Source organism: Macaca mulatta, chromosome 3 (genome assembly GCF_049350105.2).
Source record: "Macaca mulatta isolate MMU2019108-1 chromosome 3, T2T-MMU8v2.0, whole genome shotgun sequence".
NCBI classification, from domain to species: Eukaryota; Metazoa; Chordata; class Mammalia; order Primates; family Cercopithecidae; genus Macaca; species Macaca mulatta.
The window spans coordinates 111,883,789-111,901,519 of NC_133408.1; the positions used below are offsets into that span (position 1 = coordinate 111,883,789).

Below are 17,731 nucleotides of genomic sequence, written 5' to 3' on the forward strand. Positions count from 1 at the left end.
GTGTGGCGATAACGACCTGATTGACATAGATTCCAGAAAGCACAGGAAGACAGAAATTGGAGATGTGCTCTTATACAGATAATTCAGAGTTGGGCTTTATACTTGTGTGAAGAAACTTGTTATTAGCTGGAAGAAGATATATATTAAAAGAATTGATTTAATGATGGCAGAAGTTATGGCATACTTGTATATTAATGAGCATAATTAAATGGAAGACTGGAAATTGAGGAGGCAGGACAGAAAGAATACTAAATGTGGAGAAGTATTTGAGAGGGAATGGGTAAAAATAGCTAAGTAGAGACATTGGCCATTAGAAGCCAATGTTTTTTTTGGAGTTTTTGTAGTAACTTTTGAACGTCTTCATTAAATTTACTCTTAAGTGGTCTTCTCAATGCTTTTGTGAGTGAATTTTTTTAAATTTCATTTTTGGGTTGTTGTATTTCTGTATACTAGCAATAAACTGATTTTTTTTTTTTTTTTTTTTTTTTGGTATACTAAGCTTGTTCTCTGTATCCTTGCTGACAACTTGCTTCTTCTAATAGTTAGAAGACACTTCATTGGTATCTTGTATATAAGGATCATGCTATCTGCAAATAGAGATAGCTTTACTTCTTTTGGATAACTTATTACATTTTCTTGCCTAATTATCCTAGCTAGGACTCCCATTACAATGTTTACTGGATATGGCAAAGGTGGATTTCCTTGCTTACTCTTGATCATAAAGGGAAAACACTCAATATTTTACCAGTAAGCATGATCTTAACTGTGGATTTTTCACAGACACTCTTTTTCAGGTTGAACAAGATCTCTTCTATTTATAATTTTTGTGCTTTTCTCACAAAGGGGTGCTAGATTTTGTCAGATGAGTACTATGCACCTGTTGACATGTTCATGTGTTTGTCCTTTATTCTATTAACATGGTGTATTACATTGACTATATATTTTTTTGATACGTTGAACCAACCTGGTATTCCTGGGATAAATCCCACTTGGTCATGGTGTATAATGCTTTTTTATATGTTGCTGAATTGGGTTTGTAAGTATCTTGTTGAGAATTTCTGCATCTGTTTTTGCATTGTTTACAAACCAATATCCCTAATTGGCTTTCTTTTCTTGTGCTGTCTTTGTTTTTGGTATTAGGATAACACTGGTCTTACAGAATGAGTTGGGAAGCATTCTCTATTTTTTTGGAAAAGTTTGAAGAATTAGTATTAACTGTTCTTTAAATTTTTGGCACAACCAGTGGAGCCTTCCGGATCTTGGCTTTTCTTTGTGAAAAGTTTCTAAATTACTAATTCAATTTCCTTTTTATAGGTCTATTCAGACTTTCTATTATCAAGTTAATTTTGGCTAATTGTCTTTCTAGGAATTTGTTAATTTTATCACTTTTCTAATTTGTTGGAATATAGTTTGTGGTTTGTATTCCTTTTTATTTCTCTGAGGTTGATAGAAATGTCACTACTTTCCGATTTTACTAATTTGCATTTTTTTCGTTCAAAGGTTGTGAACTGTTTTTGTTGGTTTGAGATGGAGTCTTGCTCTGTTGTCCAGGCTGGAGTGCAGTGGCGCCATCTCGGCTCACTGCATCCGCTGCCTCTTGGGTTCTAGTGCTTCCCTTGCCTCACCCTCCTGTGTAACTGGGATTACAACCATGCACCACCATGCCTGCCTAATTTTTTGTATTTTTTAATAGAGATAGGATTTTACCATATTGGCTAGGCTGGTCTCAAACTCCTGACCTCAAGTTACCCACCTTCCTTGGCCTTCCAAAGTGCTGGGATTACAGGCATGAGCCACCATGCCCAGCTGCAACTGTTATTTTATAAAAGAACCATATTTGGCCTTTATTCTTTTTCTTTTCTCTAATTTATTTCTTTGTTTACTCTTTGTCTGTTCTAATTTTCTTTCTTTTTCCCCCATTGTCTTAAGGTGAAAAATTACACTTGTCTAGAATCTTTTTATATAGGCATTCACAGTTACACTTTTTCTCAAAGGGCTACTTTGACTGTATCCCATAAATTTTCTTATTGTTTGTGTTTTCATTGAAAAGTATTTTCAAGTTTGCTACTGGTTTCTTTGATTAATTAATTTTTTTTTTTTTTTTTAGTATCGTTCATTTTCCACATACTTTAAATTCCCAACTTTGACTAGGCATGGTTGCTCATGCCAGCAGTTGGGTACCCCAAGGCAGGCAGATTGCTTGAACCCACAAGTTTGAGACCAGCCTGAGCAACATGGTGAAACCCTGTCTCTATCAAATATTAGCTAGGTGGGGTGGCACATGCCTGTAATCCCCGCTACATGGGAGGCTGAGACTGGCAGGTTGCTTGAGCCCAGGAAGCTGAAGCAGTAGTGAGCGGTGATTGTGCCACTGTACTCCAGCCTAGGGGGACAGAGTAAGACCCTGCCTCCCCCACCGCCAAAGAAAGAAAAGAATAAATAAGTTTCCAACTTTGTGTCTAATTTTATTCTTTTCTAAGAGACTATACTTGGTATGATTTTGATCCTCTTAAAACTTGTTTTATGATGCAGCATATGGTCTGTTCTAGAGAATGCTCCATGTGCACTTGAAATAGGTATTCTGCTGTTGTTGGGTGGTATGTTCAATAGATGTCTGTTAGGATTATTTGGTTTATAGTACTTTTCAAGTCTTTTGTTTCCATATTGATCTGCCTAGTTCCAGCCGCGATCGAAAGTAGAATATTGATGTTTGTAACTATTGTTGGATTGTTTATGTCTTCAGCTTTGTTCGCTTTTGCTTGTATTTTGGACATCTTTTAAATGCAACCTATTTGTGTCTTTGAATCATAGTTGTCTCTTGTAGACAGTTTGACAATTGTTGCCTTTTGATCCATTCGTTTTAATATATAATTAGATTTGTCTGCTAGCTTACTTTTTTCATATGTCTCTTATTGCTTTCTTTTGTAGTAAGTGAATATTTTTACTGTAATACTTTAATTCCTTTATATTCTCTAATTTTTTTAAGTTAGTGGTTGCTCTGGGGCCTACAGTATAAATGCAAACATTTATTTGCTTCAGAATGTACTACCTTAATTCCAGTGAGATATTTAAAAATTACATGGCTCTACTATTTTCCTTTTTTATACTGTTATTATGCATATTATATCTATGTAAGAAACCCAACAATCCATTTTATTTTTTGCCATTGAAAGTAATGGTAAAAACTGCAATTACTTTTGCACCAACCTAATAATTATTAGTTTATATTTTGCTGTCTATAGAAGATGAAAGGTGAGCAAGTATGTGTGTGTGTGTGTGTGTGTGTGTGTATATGTGTGTGTGTGTATGTACTTTTTAAAATTTTAAATTAAAACAAATTTTTTGAGACAGTCTCTATTGCCCAGGCTGGAGTGCAGTGGCATGATCTCAACTCACTGTAACCTCTGCTTCCTGGGTTCAAGTGATTCTCCTGCCTCACCCTTCCAAGTAGCTGGGACTACAGGCATTCACCACCACACCCTGCTAATTTTTGTATTTTTAGTAGAGTCAGGGATTCCCCACGTTGGCCAGACTAGTCTCAAACTCCTTACTTCAAGTGATTTGCCCGCCTCTCCCTCCCAGAGTGCTGGGATTACAGGTGTGAGCCACTGTACCCAGCTGCAAGTATGTATTTATAGAGTTTGTTATATTAACTTCCTTGCCTGTCATTTTTAATTAATTTGTTACTGTGGGTACAAGTTGCCATCTGGTATCATTTCCTTAATCCAGTACACCTTTATTCCTATCCACCTCCTTTTTGCTGTTTTCATCAAATATACACCGTTCAATATGTTATAGATTAATCAGTTAACTATGTATCTATTGTTTAATATAATTTATACAGACAGGAGGCAAGGAAATATTGGGTAGAAGAAGGCTGTTCCCTGGCAAAGGCCCCATCCTCAAGCCTGGAAACTCATGGTCCTAAATGGGAATAGACTTTCCTGTTTTCACACCCAAATGTTGCCTTTTGCCCTGCCACACCCTCCCTATCCTGTACCCACATAAGCCCAAAACCCCAGGCTCCATGAGAAGAAGAGCAGACAGACAGAAGAGCAGCAGAATGGCAGAATGGTGCAGCAGAGAAGGAGAGAAGAGAAAGAGCATCTGAACTTTGAGAGGAGTTCAGCTGGGGATGGCGGGAGAGAAGATTGACTGCTGGATGGCCAAACTCCAGGGGAAGATCATCTTCCCACCCCATCCCCCTTTTAGCTTCCCATCCATCCTACTGAGAGCCACCTCCAGCACTCAATAAAACCCCCACGCGCACCATCCTTCAAGTTCATGTTTGATCTAATTCTTCCTGGACGCTGGACAAGTACCTGGATACCAGGAGGGCACTGGGCTGGTTAACACTTAAGCTGTCTGTGGACGACAGAGCTAAAGGAGCATTGTAACATGAATGCCCACTGGGGCTTTGGGAGTCATGGGTACTCACCCCTAGATGCTACTGTGGGGCTGAAGCTCAAAAGCACTTGCTTTGGCTATTGCACCTGCCCATCTGGGTGCTCCGCATCCCATAAGGGGTTTGAGTGTGTGGCAGCCAAACAGATGAGCCACACCCCTGTTTCAGGTCCTGTGAGGGGGTCAGGGAACTCTCACGTTCCATAATTGCTTTTAAAACCAGTATATAAAGAAAAATCTTTTATACTTTTATATAATGTCTTTTATACTTACATTATCTTTACTGGTACACTTTGTTTTTTAATGTGAATTAGAATTGCTGTCTCGGGTTGATTTCCTTCAGGCTGAACATTTGTTGCTATTTTTTTCTAAGATGAATCTGTTAGCAAAGAATTCTGTGTTTCTGTGGAAGTGTTTTCATTTTGCTTTCATGTGTGAAATACTGGTTTTGCTGGATATGAGATATTTTTACTTCTAGTGGCTATTACCCCACTGCCTTCTAACTTTATTGTTTCTGATAAGTCACTTGTTAATATTGATGTTCTCTTACTAATCATTTTTCTCGAGCGACTTTCAAGATTTTTTCCTTGACTTTGGTTTTCAGCACTTTCACTATGATGTGTCTAGATGTAGATTTTTTTCTGATTTTTCTACTTTGGAGTTCATTGAGCTTCTTGACGAGGAATTTTTCCTTTATTTTGGGAGGTTACCAGTCATTTCCTTGCATTTTTTTTTTTTTCTGCTTCTTTCTCGTCTTTCCTTTTGGTACTCCCAATACAAAATTGTTGTGTACTTAATGGTGTCCTTTATTCTGAGGCTCTGTTCATTTATCTTCATCCTTTTTTCTCTGTTGTTTGGATTGTATTACCTCTATTGATCTAAGTGTAAGTTCATTGATTCCTCTCCAGTCCAAGCTTGTCACTGAGCTCCTTTATAAATGTTCATTATAGTTATACTTTTCAAATCCAGAATTTCTGTATTTTTAAACTGCTTAACATTAGTGATATCGTCATACCTTGCCTTACTACTTTTGAGTGTAATTTCCTCTAGTTCTTTGAACATATTTATAGTAGCTGACTCTGATTTGAGGTCTTTATCTGCTAAGTTTGATATATGGGCAGGGCCTTCTCAGGCAGTTCCTCTTGCCTGCCCTTCCCCTCCCACCCTATCTTTGGAGGCTATCACTTTCCTATTTGGATGCATGACTTGTTTGCCTATTTGTTTATGACTTGGCTGGCCTATTTTAGTGATGTCTTTTACTTGCACAGGGAAAAGCTTCTGATGTTGCTTTTTCAGAGGGTGGACACTTGAGTATTATATAGTCATCCTGGAATGATAGTGGTTTCAGTGGGGGCTCTCTTTGACTGTCTCCTTCCCTGATCTCTATTATATTGTCTGCCTTTGATATCTCACCTAGCTGTTAAGCTTCACTCATTGTGTGCTAATGCTCACCCTTATTTTTGATAATGCCTTGGGCATATATCCCTTGTAGTCTCAGTTAAATTCTAGCCCCTTTGCAGGGGTAGTTTTTGAGGCCAGTATTGGAGGTTTGTTCCTAATCCCAGGAGAGCTTTTGTTAGCTGTGTTTTCCCCTGGCTTTCACTGGTAAACTGGCTGTCCGACAGTTTAGCTTTTTGCGTTCATGTATCTCCAGCATTCTTTTAATTGCTTACCATGATGATCTCTTTTGAGAGTACACTTAGGTTTGAATTTCCAAATAAAGTGAGTTCCCTTTGGGAGTGCTTCATAGCTCTCTACTCTCACATCCTTTGTCTTCTACTTGTGAAAAATCACCACATCACTGCTTTGAAACCGTGGCTGGGCACAGTGCACTCATTTTTTGGGAGTAAAATCGCTACTCTGACCTACACGGGGGCAGTACAAGACTCTAGTCTTTTATTTCCCCTGGTATGAAAATTGCCATATGTGTGAGCTGGAAGAAGACTGATCAGGGCCCCAATATTCTGGGGGCATGGGTGGGAACTATGTGAAAGAGGTGGGCCTCAACCTTGTGGGCCACACTTGCATAGATTTTAGCCTCTGTGCCATAGTGTTGAGGGGCATAGGAAATGCTGGCAGTCTGCCCTTCATACTGGGAACTTGGGGTGAGGAGGCCCTATCTTTTTAGCCATTACACTGAGCTGGCTGGGGGAAAGAAGAAGAAATTGGTCATGGCTCGAATACCACAGTCTGTTCTTACCAAAATTTAGTAGATTTTCTCGAATAAATGTTTCTTCATTTGCTGAATGTCCTTAGGACAATTTTCAGAGGCTTTTAATGGTTCTTAAAATAATTTTTGCTAGTTTCAACGATGAGAGAGTCTGCAGAGCCCCTTGCATTGGCATTTTGGATGTCTTATGTTCTCTTAAGCATTTTTTAACTTCATGCCCTGGTATAGAATTCCAAAAATATACAGTTTCAGCAGAATCTTTTCTCTTAAAGCAGCATACATGTTTGTGTGTACACGCATTTCCTTTTTGTCTTATCTTCTAGCCCTACTGATAGGTGTTGAGCTTGACCAGTTGACCTACCCTTCACCTACTTGGATACCGCTTTCTCTTTGTCACCCTGTGTCCTCATTTTTGCTTTTATGGTTAGGTTCCAAATTTCTACTTGAGGCACTGGAAGGGGTGACACATTTTATAAACTGTCTATTTGGCTCATACATTCACTTTGATTTTCAGCCAATTCCTTGGCTTTTGCAAACCAGTGTGTGGACTATTTATCTTATTCAGATGTTGGTCTCATCAAGAAGACACTTGTTTTATTTGTGCACTAATTTCATATGCTGCAATCCCCATGTAGCAATTGTGTGGAAGAAAGGATGTTTTGGAGATCATATAAGGTTTGGTTAACTGCCCACCATTGAACTGTGTTTTAAAGCAGTTTCACTAAGGCAGTTGTTTTGGTAATGGCCTTCAAAACTGTATTACAATGAGACTCCATTAAAGATAAAGGGAAAAATTGTCAGACATGAAATGTCTCTTCTAAAGTTCAGATGCAACTATTAATAAGACAGCTTTCATCATAGCAATTGAAGTCAGTGGGTATTGCCTGAGGAAGCATTGCATGGAGACTGTGTTTGAAAGGAACTGTTTTTCCTCATGAATTAAAGCAAGACACAAATTAGAGCAACCCACATTGTTTGGATTGTTGAGTCTCATCTAGGGGATCTTGAAGAACTTGTTTATTTCCTTACGTATCTAATATGTAAATCTCCTGAGGGTATATTAATATTCATTTGCAATCCATATCAATTATTTCATGATAGTCTTTCTCTGCCTCCTTCATCTTCAGAGAATACCCAGTTGGATCTTAGCATCTTTTTTTTAAGTGTTGACCTCAATGGCCTGTGATCAGAAGGATTTTGAACCTATAATGAAGAAAAATTTCACCTTAATGTATGCAACTGTAATACTATAAAATTGATTTTTTTTTTAATCTGAAATAACCATTTGTGAACCAATCACACTTATTCAGATGTTTTCTTAAGGTAACTTGTTGAAGGTATGAGTAAGATCTATCAAAAGTGAGATACTGAATTCAGAACTTCACTTTAAAATAGCTTGTAGGTGAAATAATATATTCTTTGCCTGTTTGTTCTTTAGGCAGCAGGAGCCATTCGACCTCTTGTATCTACTGTCATCAGTCCATCTGCTGATGGTTGCTTAGACCACTCGCTAGAACGTGCCAGACACAGAGCAAGTGAAATGCCCCAAGCTTTTCTATTTGATGTGATTTATGAAGCATATCAGCAGGTAAGAATTCGGGCTTTTTGAATAAGCTGCTGTTATGTTTGGTTCCCCAAACAACCTCCATATTTGGAAAATTTCCAGAACTTATGGGACTGAGCGTATAGTTATACTCAAGGCTAAGACTTATTACAATGAAGTATTAAGGTTATACAGCTGGATCAGAAGAGAGACACACAGGCAGAATCTTTAGGAATCCATTTGCAGGCTTCTAGATGCTCTCTTCCCTCCCTCTCCTGAAGGATCATGCAAAGCACACTTTCTTTCCAGCAATGAAAATGCAGCAAATTGACATTTATGCTCTCCTGTTGGAGACACAGTGCCCAGGGTGTTGGATTGGTCATGTGGATATCCTCTGCTTGGCACATACAAAAATTCCAGATTTCGAGAAGGAAAGTTGGTGTTCAGCATAAATCATATTGTTGATACCTACAGTCTAGGCAGGCACAGTGGCTTGCCCTTATCAGTTAATTCTCAGATGCTGGCTGAGGGCCTGTCTTATAAGCCAGTCTTTTTAAGAACAGCAGTTTCAGATGTACTATGGTAAGTTATCTATACAGCTCCTTAGACATTTTGTTAATCAAAATTTTAGTTAAAAGTAAGTAACTTAAAAATCAAGTATTTTCATTAATATTACTGGATTGCTTCTGGTTTTCATGTTTTGGAAATACTGCTGTACTTACATAATTTTACTGTCATTTGTTTGCCCATTTGAGTAAATAGTTATTGAATATCAGATATTGAGCTTGTCAGAAACTTTGCAATGAGATAAGTTTGAGTAACTAATCTAGTGCTTTAGTCAACTTGCTATAGGAGGTGAGGAAGAATTAGGTAAGAGGATAGAAGAGTGGCCATAAGGATTAGAGGGTAGTATCCCAGAAACTTAATGAAGAGAGTACTTTCTGATTGTGCTGAATCAGATGCAAGCTGATCCATGGTCATCGTAGAATGTGGCAAAATAAAAGGAGGTGTGCAGTTTTAGGTTATAGCTAACTCTTCCTCTTCAAATGGTGCTGGAAGGTCACAGATGTCTATACTGTTAAATGTTGCCTAGGATTTCTAAAAAGTGAGACTGAGAACTGTACATAAACATTTGCAATGTGAGATTACCAGTGTTTGACGGGCGTGGTGGATATGAAAATCTTGTTGGAATTGATCTAAGAAGAGAAGGGCTGATTTTTGGAGGAACTTTTATACATATTGAGTAGAGAAATGGGAGGAGGAAGCTGAATAGTTATAGATTAAGACTGACTTTTTTTTTCAGATGGATGATAAAATAGCACATTGTTATGCTGATGAAGGTGATTCCACAGTGAGAAGACAGTGGTAAAGTGAGAGTAGATGGGACCTACTACATTAGTGGTATTGAAGTTGACCTTGGCTGGGAATATGGGTAGTTCATCCATAGGGACAGGAGGAAAGAGTAGGTGAAGACAGATGCAGATAGACTGGTAGATGTGATGAGAGGACTTGGAATTTGTCCCTTTTGAGGAATGAATGCAGAAAATACGTAATAGTGTTGACCATTTGGGAACTGAGCAGTGCATTAGGGTTCTCCAGAGGAACAGAACTAACAGGATATACGTATATATGGAAAAGAATTTATTAGGGAGAATTGGCTCACATAGTTACAAGGTGAAGTCCCACAATAGGCCGTCTGCAAGCTGGGGAAGAAAGAAGCTAGTAGTGGTTCAATTAGAGTCCAAAAGCCTCAAAAGTAGAGATGCTGAGAGTGCAGCCTTCAAAGGCTGAAAAGCCTGTTGTCTGATGTCCAAGGGCAGAAGGAACAGGAGTAAGCATCCAGCACAGGAGAAAGATGATGGCCAGAAGACTCAGCAGGCCAGCTTATCCCACCTTCTTTTGCCTGCTTTGTTCTAGCTGTGCTGGCAACCAATTGAATGGCCCCACCCACATTGAGGGTAGGTTTTCCTCTCCCAGTCCACTGACTCAAATGTAACTCCCTTCTGGTAACACCCTCACAAAGACACCCAAAAACAATACCAGCTATCCAGGCATCCTTTAATCAAGTTAATACCTAATATTAACCATCACAAACAGATATCTGGCAATTGTAACCAAGGTGTCATATGAAGTTGAGTCAGTTAGAAGATACCCATTTCAAGCTGGTCCGTGGTCACTGTAGAATGTGGTAAAATAAAAGGTGTGCAGTTTTAGGTTATAGATACTTCTTCCTCTTCAAATGGTGCTGGAAGGTCACGGGTGTCTAATTGCCATTCTATATGCTGACTGGCTGGATTGCTTCTTCTCCCTGTTTCTTCTGGCTTATCTCATTTGTCCCCTTATATATGCTCTAGCCATGTTCACTTTAGTTCTTCAAATACAAGATTCCCACTATCTGGAAGTTTACATCCCACCTTGCTACTTATTATTTAGTTATCCTATAATTATCATTTATTCAAGGAATTCTTTCCTGTCTGGCCACACCAGGTTGGGCTGACCCATTCTGTGTTCTTCTAGTGCCTGTTTTTCTTCTCTCCCCAGCATCAGACTGATAATTGAATAATTGCTTGAAGTCATTTGTGAAATGTCAGACTCCTCTGCTAGGCTGTGAGCCCTATGAAGGCAGGGATGGTACCTGTCTTGTTCTTAGCAATCTGCCTGGTATATTACTAATACCAAGTATATATATTCGTTCAAAGGAATGATCATAAAAGGCTGTGCATATATTTTTAAAATGGTCCACATACTTGCTCTTCCTCTGCCTAGGCCACTCTTTACAGATCTAAAACTGCTTATTTCCACTCTGTTTTTTTTTTTTTTGAGATGGAGTTTCACTCTTGTTGCCCAGGCTAGACTGCAATGGCACAGTCTCGGCTCACTGCAACCTCTGCCTTCTGGGTTCAAGTAATTCTCCTGCCTCAGCCTCCCAGATAGCTGGGATTACAGGTGCCCGCCAACATGCCTAGCTAATTTTTTGTATTTTTAATAGAGATGAGTTTCACCATGATGGCCAGGCTGGTCTCAAACTCCTGACCTCAGGTGATCCACCTGCCTTGGCCTCCCAAAGTGTTGGGAGTACAGGCGTGAGTCACCACACTTGGCCTATTTCCACTCTTTATTGAGGTCTGTAGCAAACATCACCTCCTCAAAGAAGTCTTACCTGATAATCTTATAATCTTAAAGTAGCAGCATCTATCATGTATCCCTTTTTCTAGTATAAGAATCACTACTCCTGCCCACTTTTGTTTTCCATTTGGTTTGCATGCAATATGTTTTTCCACCTCTTTACCTTAAGTTTATTTCGGTAAGGCTCTTGAAGACAGCAGATACTTGGTTGGTTTTATCCATTCTGCCATTCTGTATCTTTTAATGGAGGATTTAGGCCATTTGTATTCAATGTTACTACTGAGATGTGAGGTACTGTTCTATTCATCATGTTAGCTCTTACCTAGGTACTTTTTTTCATTGTGTTGTTGTTTTATAGACCCTGTGAGGTTTATGTGGAGGAGGTTCCATTTTGATATATCAAGCTTTTGTTTCAAGATTTAGAACTCATTTAGCATTTCTTGTAGTGCTGGTTTGGTAGTAGCAAATTTTCTCAGCATTTGTTTGTCTGAAAAAGATTTTATCTTTCCTTCATTTATGAAGCTTAGTTTGGCTGAATAGAAAATTCTTGGCTGACAATTATTTTGTTTCAGGAGGCTAAAGATAGGACCCCAATCCCTCTGGCACGTAAGGTTTCTGCTGAGAAATCTGCTGGTAGTCTGATAGGTTATTCTGCTGAGGTGCTGTAACGGCCTGTGTTGCTTGGCTACCAGCCAGGAGGTGGTGCTTCCAAGAGAGGAGCAGCTGTGGTATTAGCAGTGGGATTTGAGCTTGCCCTGAGTTGCCATGGGGAAGTATTCTGGCTTCTCAGGAGATGAGTGGGGCCATAAAGTTCCCAAAAGTTTGTCCTTTGTGTTAAGCTACCAAGGTGGGTGGAGAAATACCACCAGGTAGGGGCAGGGTTAGGTGGGTCTTAGCTCAGACTCTCCTTGGGTGGAGGCTGCCATGGCCACTGTAGGGAACAGGTGGTTCTCCAGCCACTGTGGTAGTGTTTCAGGGAGGAGTATAACTGCCTCTGTTGTGCAGAAGAGTTCACAAAGTGAGTAGGAAGTAGCAGGCAGCAGTAAGCCTTACCCAGCTCCCACATAATTGGTGAGGCCTGTGTTACTCCCATAGTGCCCTGCTAACAGCACCACATGTAGATCTGGGCAGCCTGCACACAGGACTCAAATCTGCCCCAGGCCATTAGATTCCCTGCAGAAATAGCAACCATGGCTTTCAGACCATGTCCCTCCCCATCTGCCCACAAGGCTGGGCACCCAGATCCTGCACTCCTATCTGTGGCACACTTCCAACTTACCCTTGGGTTCTGTTCAAGGGAGTTTATCCCCACTTGAGATTATATCACAGAATTCAGTTGGGAGCTTCTTTCACCCTGCAACCCCTCCCTGAGTTCATTGGCTAACTTCCCTGAGGGATGCTCTGAAATATAGTCAGGAATGGCTTCCCTTGGCTAGTGCTGGAGACTGGGAATGCCTGCAAGGGACTTCCTGCTATTGCTTCTACTTTTATATTTCACACCACTCCCTAAATCCAGTCCAGCTCCGGGTAGGGTTAAGGCCTTCTCCTGTGGTCTGGATTTTCACATTCCCCCATGGGGATGTATGATTGGAGGCAGGCTCTCCCCTTCTTACATCCTGGATGCTTAGAGTTTTTCACCTGTCTTCACAGAGTAGGCTGCAGCCTGCCACTTCTTTCAAAGGGTCTGTGGTTCTTTTGGTTTTTCCTGTTAAGTTCCTATTGTGGTTCTTGGGGAAAGAAAATCACAGTGTAAATCTCTACTCCTTATTCTGTCCTTCCAAGTGGGCTAGTCACGCTAACACTGCCTGCTATCTGGCACCTTGGGGGCAAAAAAAGGATCATACTTTGTTCTGCTTTAGTTTGCTTCTTAGATATCACTACCTGATATATCTTTTTTGGTGTGTATCTTTCCTATTAAAACCTCAGTTCTGTGAGGACAGGGACTTTATCTTGTTTAGTCTCATCTCTAGCACCTAGAAGAGTTTATGGCATGGATTAGGTTCTTAAATATTGTTGGATGACTTTCATGTGTATACATATATGTAGACATATATTTTATATGTTAACACTAATGCCAGTTATATAAACAGATTTGGTGTGGATAATATATGTGCATATATTAAGTACATACACATTAATGAAGTCCCCTTAAAAAATCTTTAAGAAATTCATCTGAAAAATTTTTGGAAGTATGGGCAAAGATCTGTGTGTAAGGTTGGTGATTTGCAGCATTTTTATAAGTGTCGTCATTTTTACTGAGTCTTTATTTCTAGAGATCAAGAAAATTGTGACATTTACTAATAGAAGCTTTAAAGGGTCACTAAACATTATTTTTGCAGAATTTGAGTATGAAATTGTTCATGTTAGAATGTTACTGAGAAACTAATACATAAAGTTGTAATAACAACTATATAAAATGTGTATATGCCTGTTTGTAAGTGTAAGTGCACACACAAAATCAGAAAGGTTGATTGCACTTGTGAATACCAAAATGCTGCTAGTGCCAATGACTGATAATTTAAAAGTCAAAATCTATTGTATTTTACTTAAGATACATAAATTCGTATGTGTTTGTTTTTAAAGAATCTCGGACTTTTCCATGTAACTAGGTATTTGTCCAGTTTTCTTTTATTAATATTGGAGAAAACTATTTCATCCTTGAGAATTTTTAATAACACATTAGGAGTTTTCTAAAGGAGAATATTTCTAAAGAAAATAACAAAAGAATAATACAAATTCAATAGTGGAAACTATGCGATCTCCAGGAACATGAAGAAAAGCCCACGGATTGGTCCAGTGGATTCTTATTGAATCTTCAAATGTGAAATTCTTTTCTGTGCAGTTTGAGGAAAAATAATAAATTATTATACAAAAAAGCTTTTTAAAATCCATTTCCTGAGAAAATTGTTGTTGTGCGCACAGATGGTATTCTGAATTTTGTTGTTCAGAGACCTGGCCTTGATTCTAACACAAGTTTTTGGTACATAGAGAATTTTAGAAGGTAATTTGTTAATTAGGTTTGAATTAAAATTCATGAAAGATACAGCAGGATTCAGCCAGTGACAGAATGAGTCTCTGGGGTGTTAATTATGTACCTTTTGCTTTGATATCCTAGACTTGACTGTGGAGATATGTAATATTTAAGTGTTAATCTCATAGGGGAGATTGAGAAGCTGTATTTTTTAAATGCCTGTTTAACTTAATTGAAACAACCCCTCTCCCCATTTTTAAAGATTCCTGTTGCTTATCTGTGGGGAGCTGAATATAATAGCTGTAAAATTAAAGAAATATGACAGGAATTCCAATTCATAATTCATAGCCTGCCTGTACCCCACATGCGTTAGAATAAATAAGACTTGTACTGTCAACAAGTTTGGGCTTTAAGTACTGAGTTAACAGGGATAAGTGAAGAAGATGAAATTTTATGAAGTGTCTTTTCTTTATATCCACAAAGCATTACAACTCTCAGAAGTTTTATTTCCATTTTTACAGTGTAGTTCCCCATTTCTTCTCCTTTCCTGCCTTCCTCCCTGGCTGTTTTTGCTAGTTGTTTGGTTGCACCTGGATTGGATTTGCAGATAAGGAAGAACCTCAGGGGAAACCTCATGTCACACTGGGTTTTTGGATAAGGGGCACAGTGGGCACAGGGAGCAAGAGGTACAGTAGAAAGATAAGAGGGCATAAGTTTTGTTTTTTGTTTTTTTTTGTTTTTTTAAATGGAGATTTGAGGAAAGGGGCAAGGAATGAAAAGCTCTCAGGAGGGTGAGTGAAAGAACATACGAAGAAAAATGATTTATAAAGCGAGATGAATAGGGATTTAAAGATGAAGCTTTGAGTCAGAAAGAGCTGACTTGTTACTTTAGTGAAAGTATTTGCAAACCATCGTTTCTTATACAAGTCAGTTGCAAACCACAGTAGCAAAGTGGCACATCTCAGTTATTAATGCAAACAAGATCTATATATTTATGGTATTTCATCAGAGAAAGTAAATTGACAATCTTGATGATGGATTTGGAAAGCATTTAACTCTTCAAGGTCACGCGTCTTCCTACTTGTCATATTTCCCATGTTTTTTTTTTTTTTTTCCTCCCTCTTGCCTTTTATGTTTACTTCTGTCAATTATTCTACTAGGTAGGTTCATATAGTCATGTCATTTTCTTTGGTTCCATTTTGGAAAAATTATGAAGAGCTGTAGAAAAAAATGATCCTGTGACTTGGCTGGGATCTTCTTTGAGTATATTTGTTACCCCCAGAAATTTCATTCTCAACCGTTAGCCTAAAAACATAAATTAGCCTAAAAGCATAAATTACTTTTATCTGTTGTTCAGTTCATATGTATGGCAGTTTATAAGTGTTTCTAGTTCTGTAAGTTTCTGTGAGTTTCTTTAAGACTAATGAGTATAGTTATACAAGGTTAGCAGTGGTTATAGTTTCAGCCACATTTTCTGTAGCTTTTAATGTTCTTTAGTTTTCTAGCTTTTGTCAATCTGATGGTTGTATATTTATTTGTGTTTTAATTAGAGCTACATTGCTAGTGAGGATGCAGCTTTGTATGTTTGTTTATGTTTGTGTTACTTATTGCTGTGGTCTGAACGTCTGTGTTTCCCCTGAAATTCCTGTTGAAACCTCACCACCAAGGTGATGGTATTGAGAGGTGGCACCTTTGGGAGGCGATTAGATCGTGAGGGCTCTGCCTTTATGAATGGGATTAGTACCCTTAGGAAAGAGGCCTGAGGGAGCTTGTTTGCCCCTTCTACCATGTGATGATGCAACAAGAAGGTGCTATCTAGCAGGAATGGGTCCTCATCAAAAACCGGATCTGAAGCCTTGATCTTGGACTTCCCAGCCTCTCATATTGTGAGCAATAAATTCTTTTTATAAACTATGCAGTCTGAGGTATTTTGTTACAGCAGCCTAAGTGGAGTAAGGCACTTACTAACATTTTAATACGCTTTAATGTATTTTGTCCACTGTCTTCTGGGTGTCTTATCTTTTTCTTGTTGATGTGGTAGGGTTTTTTATACATCCTAGATACTATTTTTGTCTTGGTCTTACAGGTTACAAATATATTTGAATCTGTTTGTCAGTGTTGTCTTAAATACATTCATATATTACTTTGTTGCCAAATCTTGAGTCGAAGGTCTTGTTTAAGTTGTTGTCCGTATCATCGTATCATCGTTGTATTTTATTCTATTTTTCCATTTCACACTTAGGCCTTAAGTTTGTTTGGAGGTCATTTAAAAATATTCTGTGATACAGGGCACCTGCCTTTTTCATCTTTATAAAGAGAGATTTTTCAACATCATTTATAAAATCATCCATTTTTTTGACTAATTTGTGCCTCTATTATGTTGCCAACTTTTTATATATATGTAGATTTATTTCTGGGTTCATTATTCACTGTCTCCTGTGATACCACCATATTGTTTTACTTTCTGTTAATTACTTTCAAGATTATCTGTTTTAGCACAGGTTCCCTAGCAAATAGAGCCTTAGGCAAGGCTTAAATACTGATGTAAGATGATGATTACAAATCTGGCCATTATTTCACAAACAGCTGGTCATTTCATCACATGGGGACATATTCAGACAGGCTTATCCAAAACTGTTGTATTGTTACCTCCAATGTACTGTTCTAAGACTCAGAGTTCATCTGGCATCTCCCCCTGTGTTAGCATTTCTCCCAGAGGCAGTGAACTCCTGGCTCCTTCAGTCACAGGGAGAAGCCAGATCCCATGACCTCATGATTCTCTGTCTCCAGAGGAAGCTATGAGTAGAAACCAGAGACTCTGGCTGCTGTCCTCAGTTAAAGGACTATGAGGTCCCACATGCAATTAGTCACTCTGGTAAAGGGGTCCTCGGAGACAGATGAGACCAAGGGAAACTGAGGCAGGGAACAAGATGTGACTGATACACTTGGTATCGACCTTTATTTTTTTTCTATACATTTGAAATCTTATGTTAAGTTCCCTCCAGTTGGAAGATTTTATTGGAATTCTTTAAGATTTTAAATTGATGTGTCTCTCACAGTCTGGGAGACACATCAACAACAGGTTGTTGTTCAACATTTGTTATGTGAGCTGGGTGATGGTTAATAAAAATTAAGCCATGACAAAAATTACTCCTTGATTTGCTTGAGGGGCAGATTTTAATTTACTAAAATTTTCAGGAAATAAGCAATCTTGAAACCCAAGAGAATTCATGCTTTAAATCCAGATGTTTTGTGGTGCTTAGGCCACACTGCACATTGATTATATGGCAGATAATGTTGAGCATTAGTTCATCATTGAACATTACCTGTGACATCTGCATCATGCCAATTTCACCGAGCAACTGCAAGTCTCCTGCTTCTACACAACATTTTACACACTGAAAACATTAGTTGAAATAAAGAAGAGCATGCAACGCACTGCTGTGGGATTTCCTTACCAATCGAGACTCATAGAAAATAAAATTGAGTTCTTCAGATGCCTCCATTCCTTATCTAT

General features: G+C 38.6%; 1 protein-coding gene across 3 annotated transcripts in view; it reads left to right on the forward strand.

Moving 5' to 3' along the window:
- Positions 1-17,731, forward strand: part of CRPPA (CDP-L-ribitol pyrophosphorylase A) — a 332,461-nt gene that overhangs the window by 30,827 nt on the left and 283,903 nt on the right. For all 3 annotated transcript variants that reach the window (XM_001105001.5, XM_015133927.3, XM_077996995.1), the window contains exon 3: positions 8,013-8,162. In XM_001105001.5, coding sequence (XP_001105001.2) covers positions 8,013-8,162 — 150 coding nt within the window. The remainder of the gene's footprint in view (positions 1-8,012; positions 8,163-17,731) is intronic.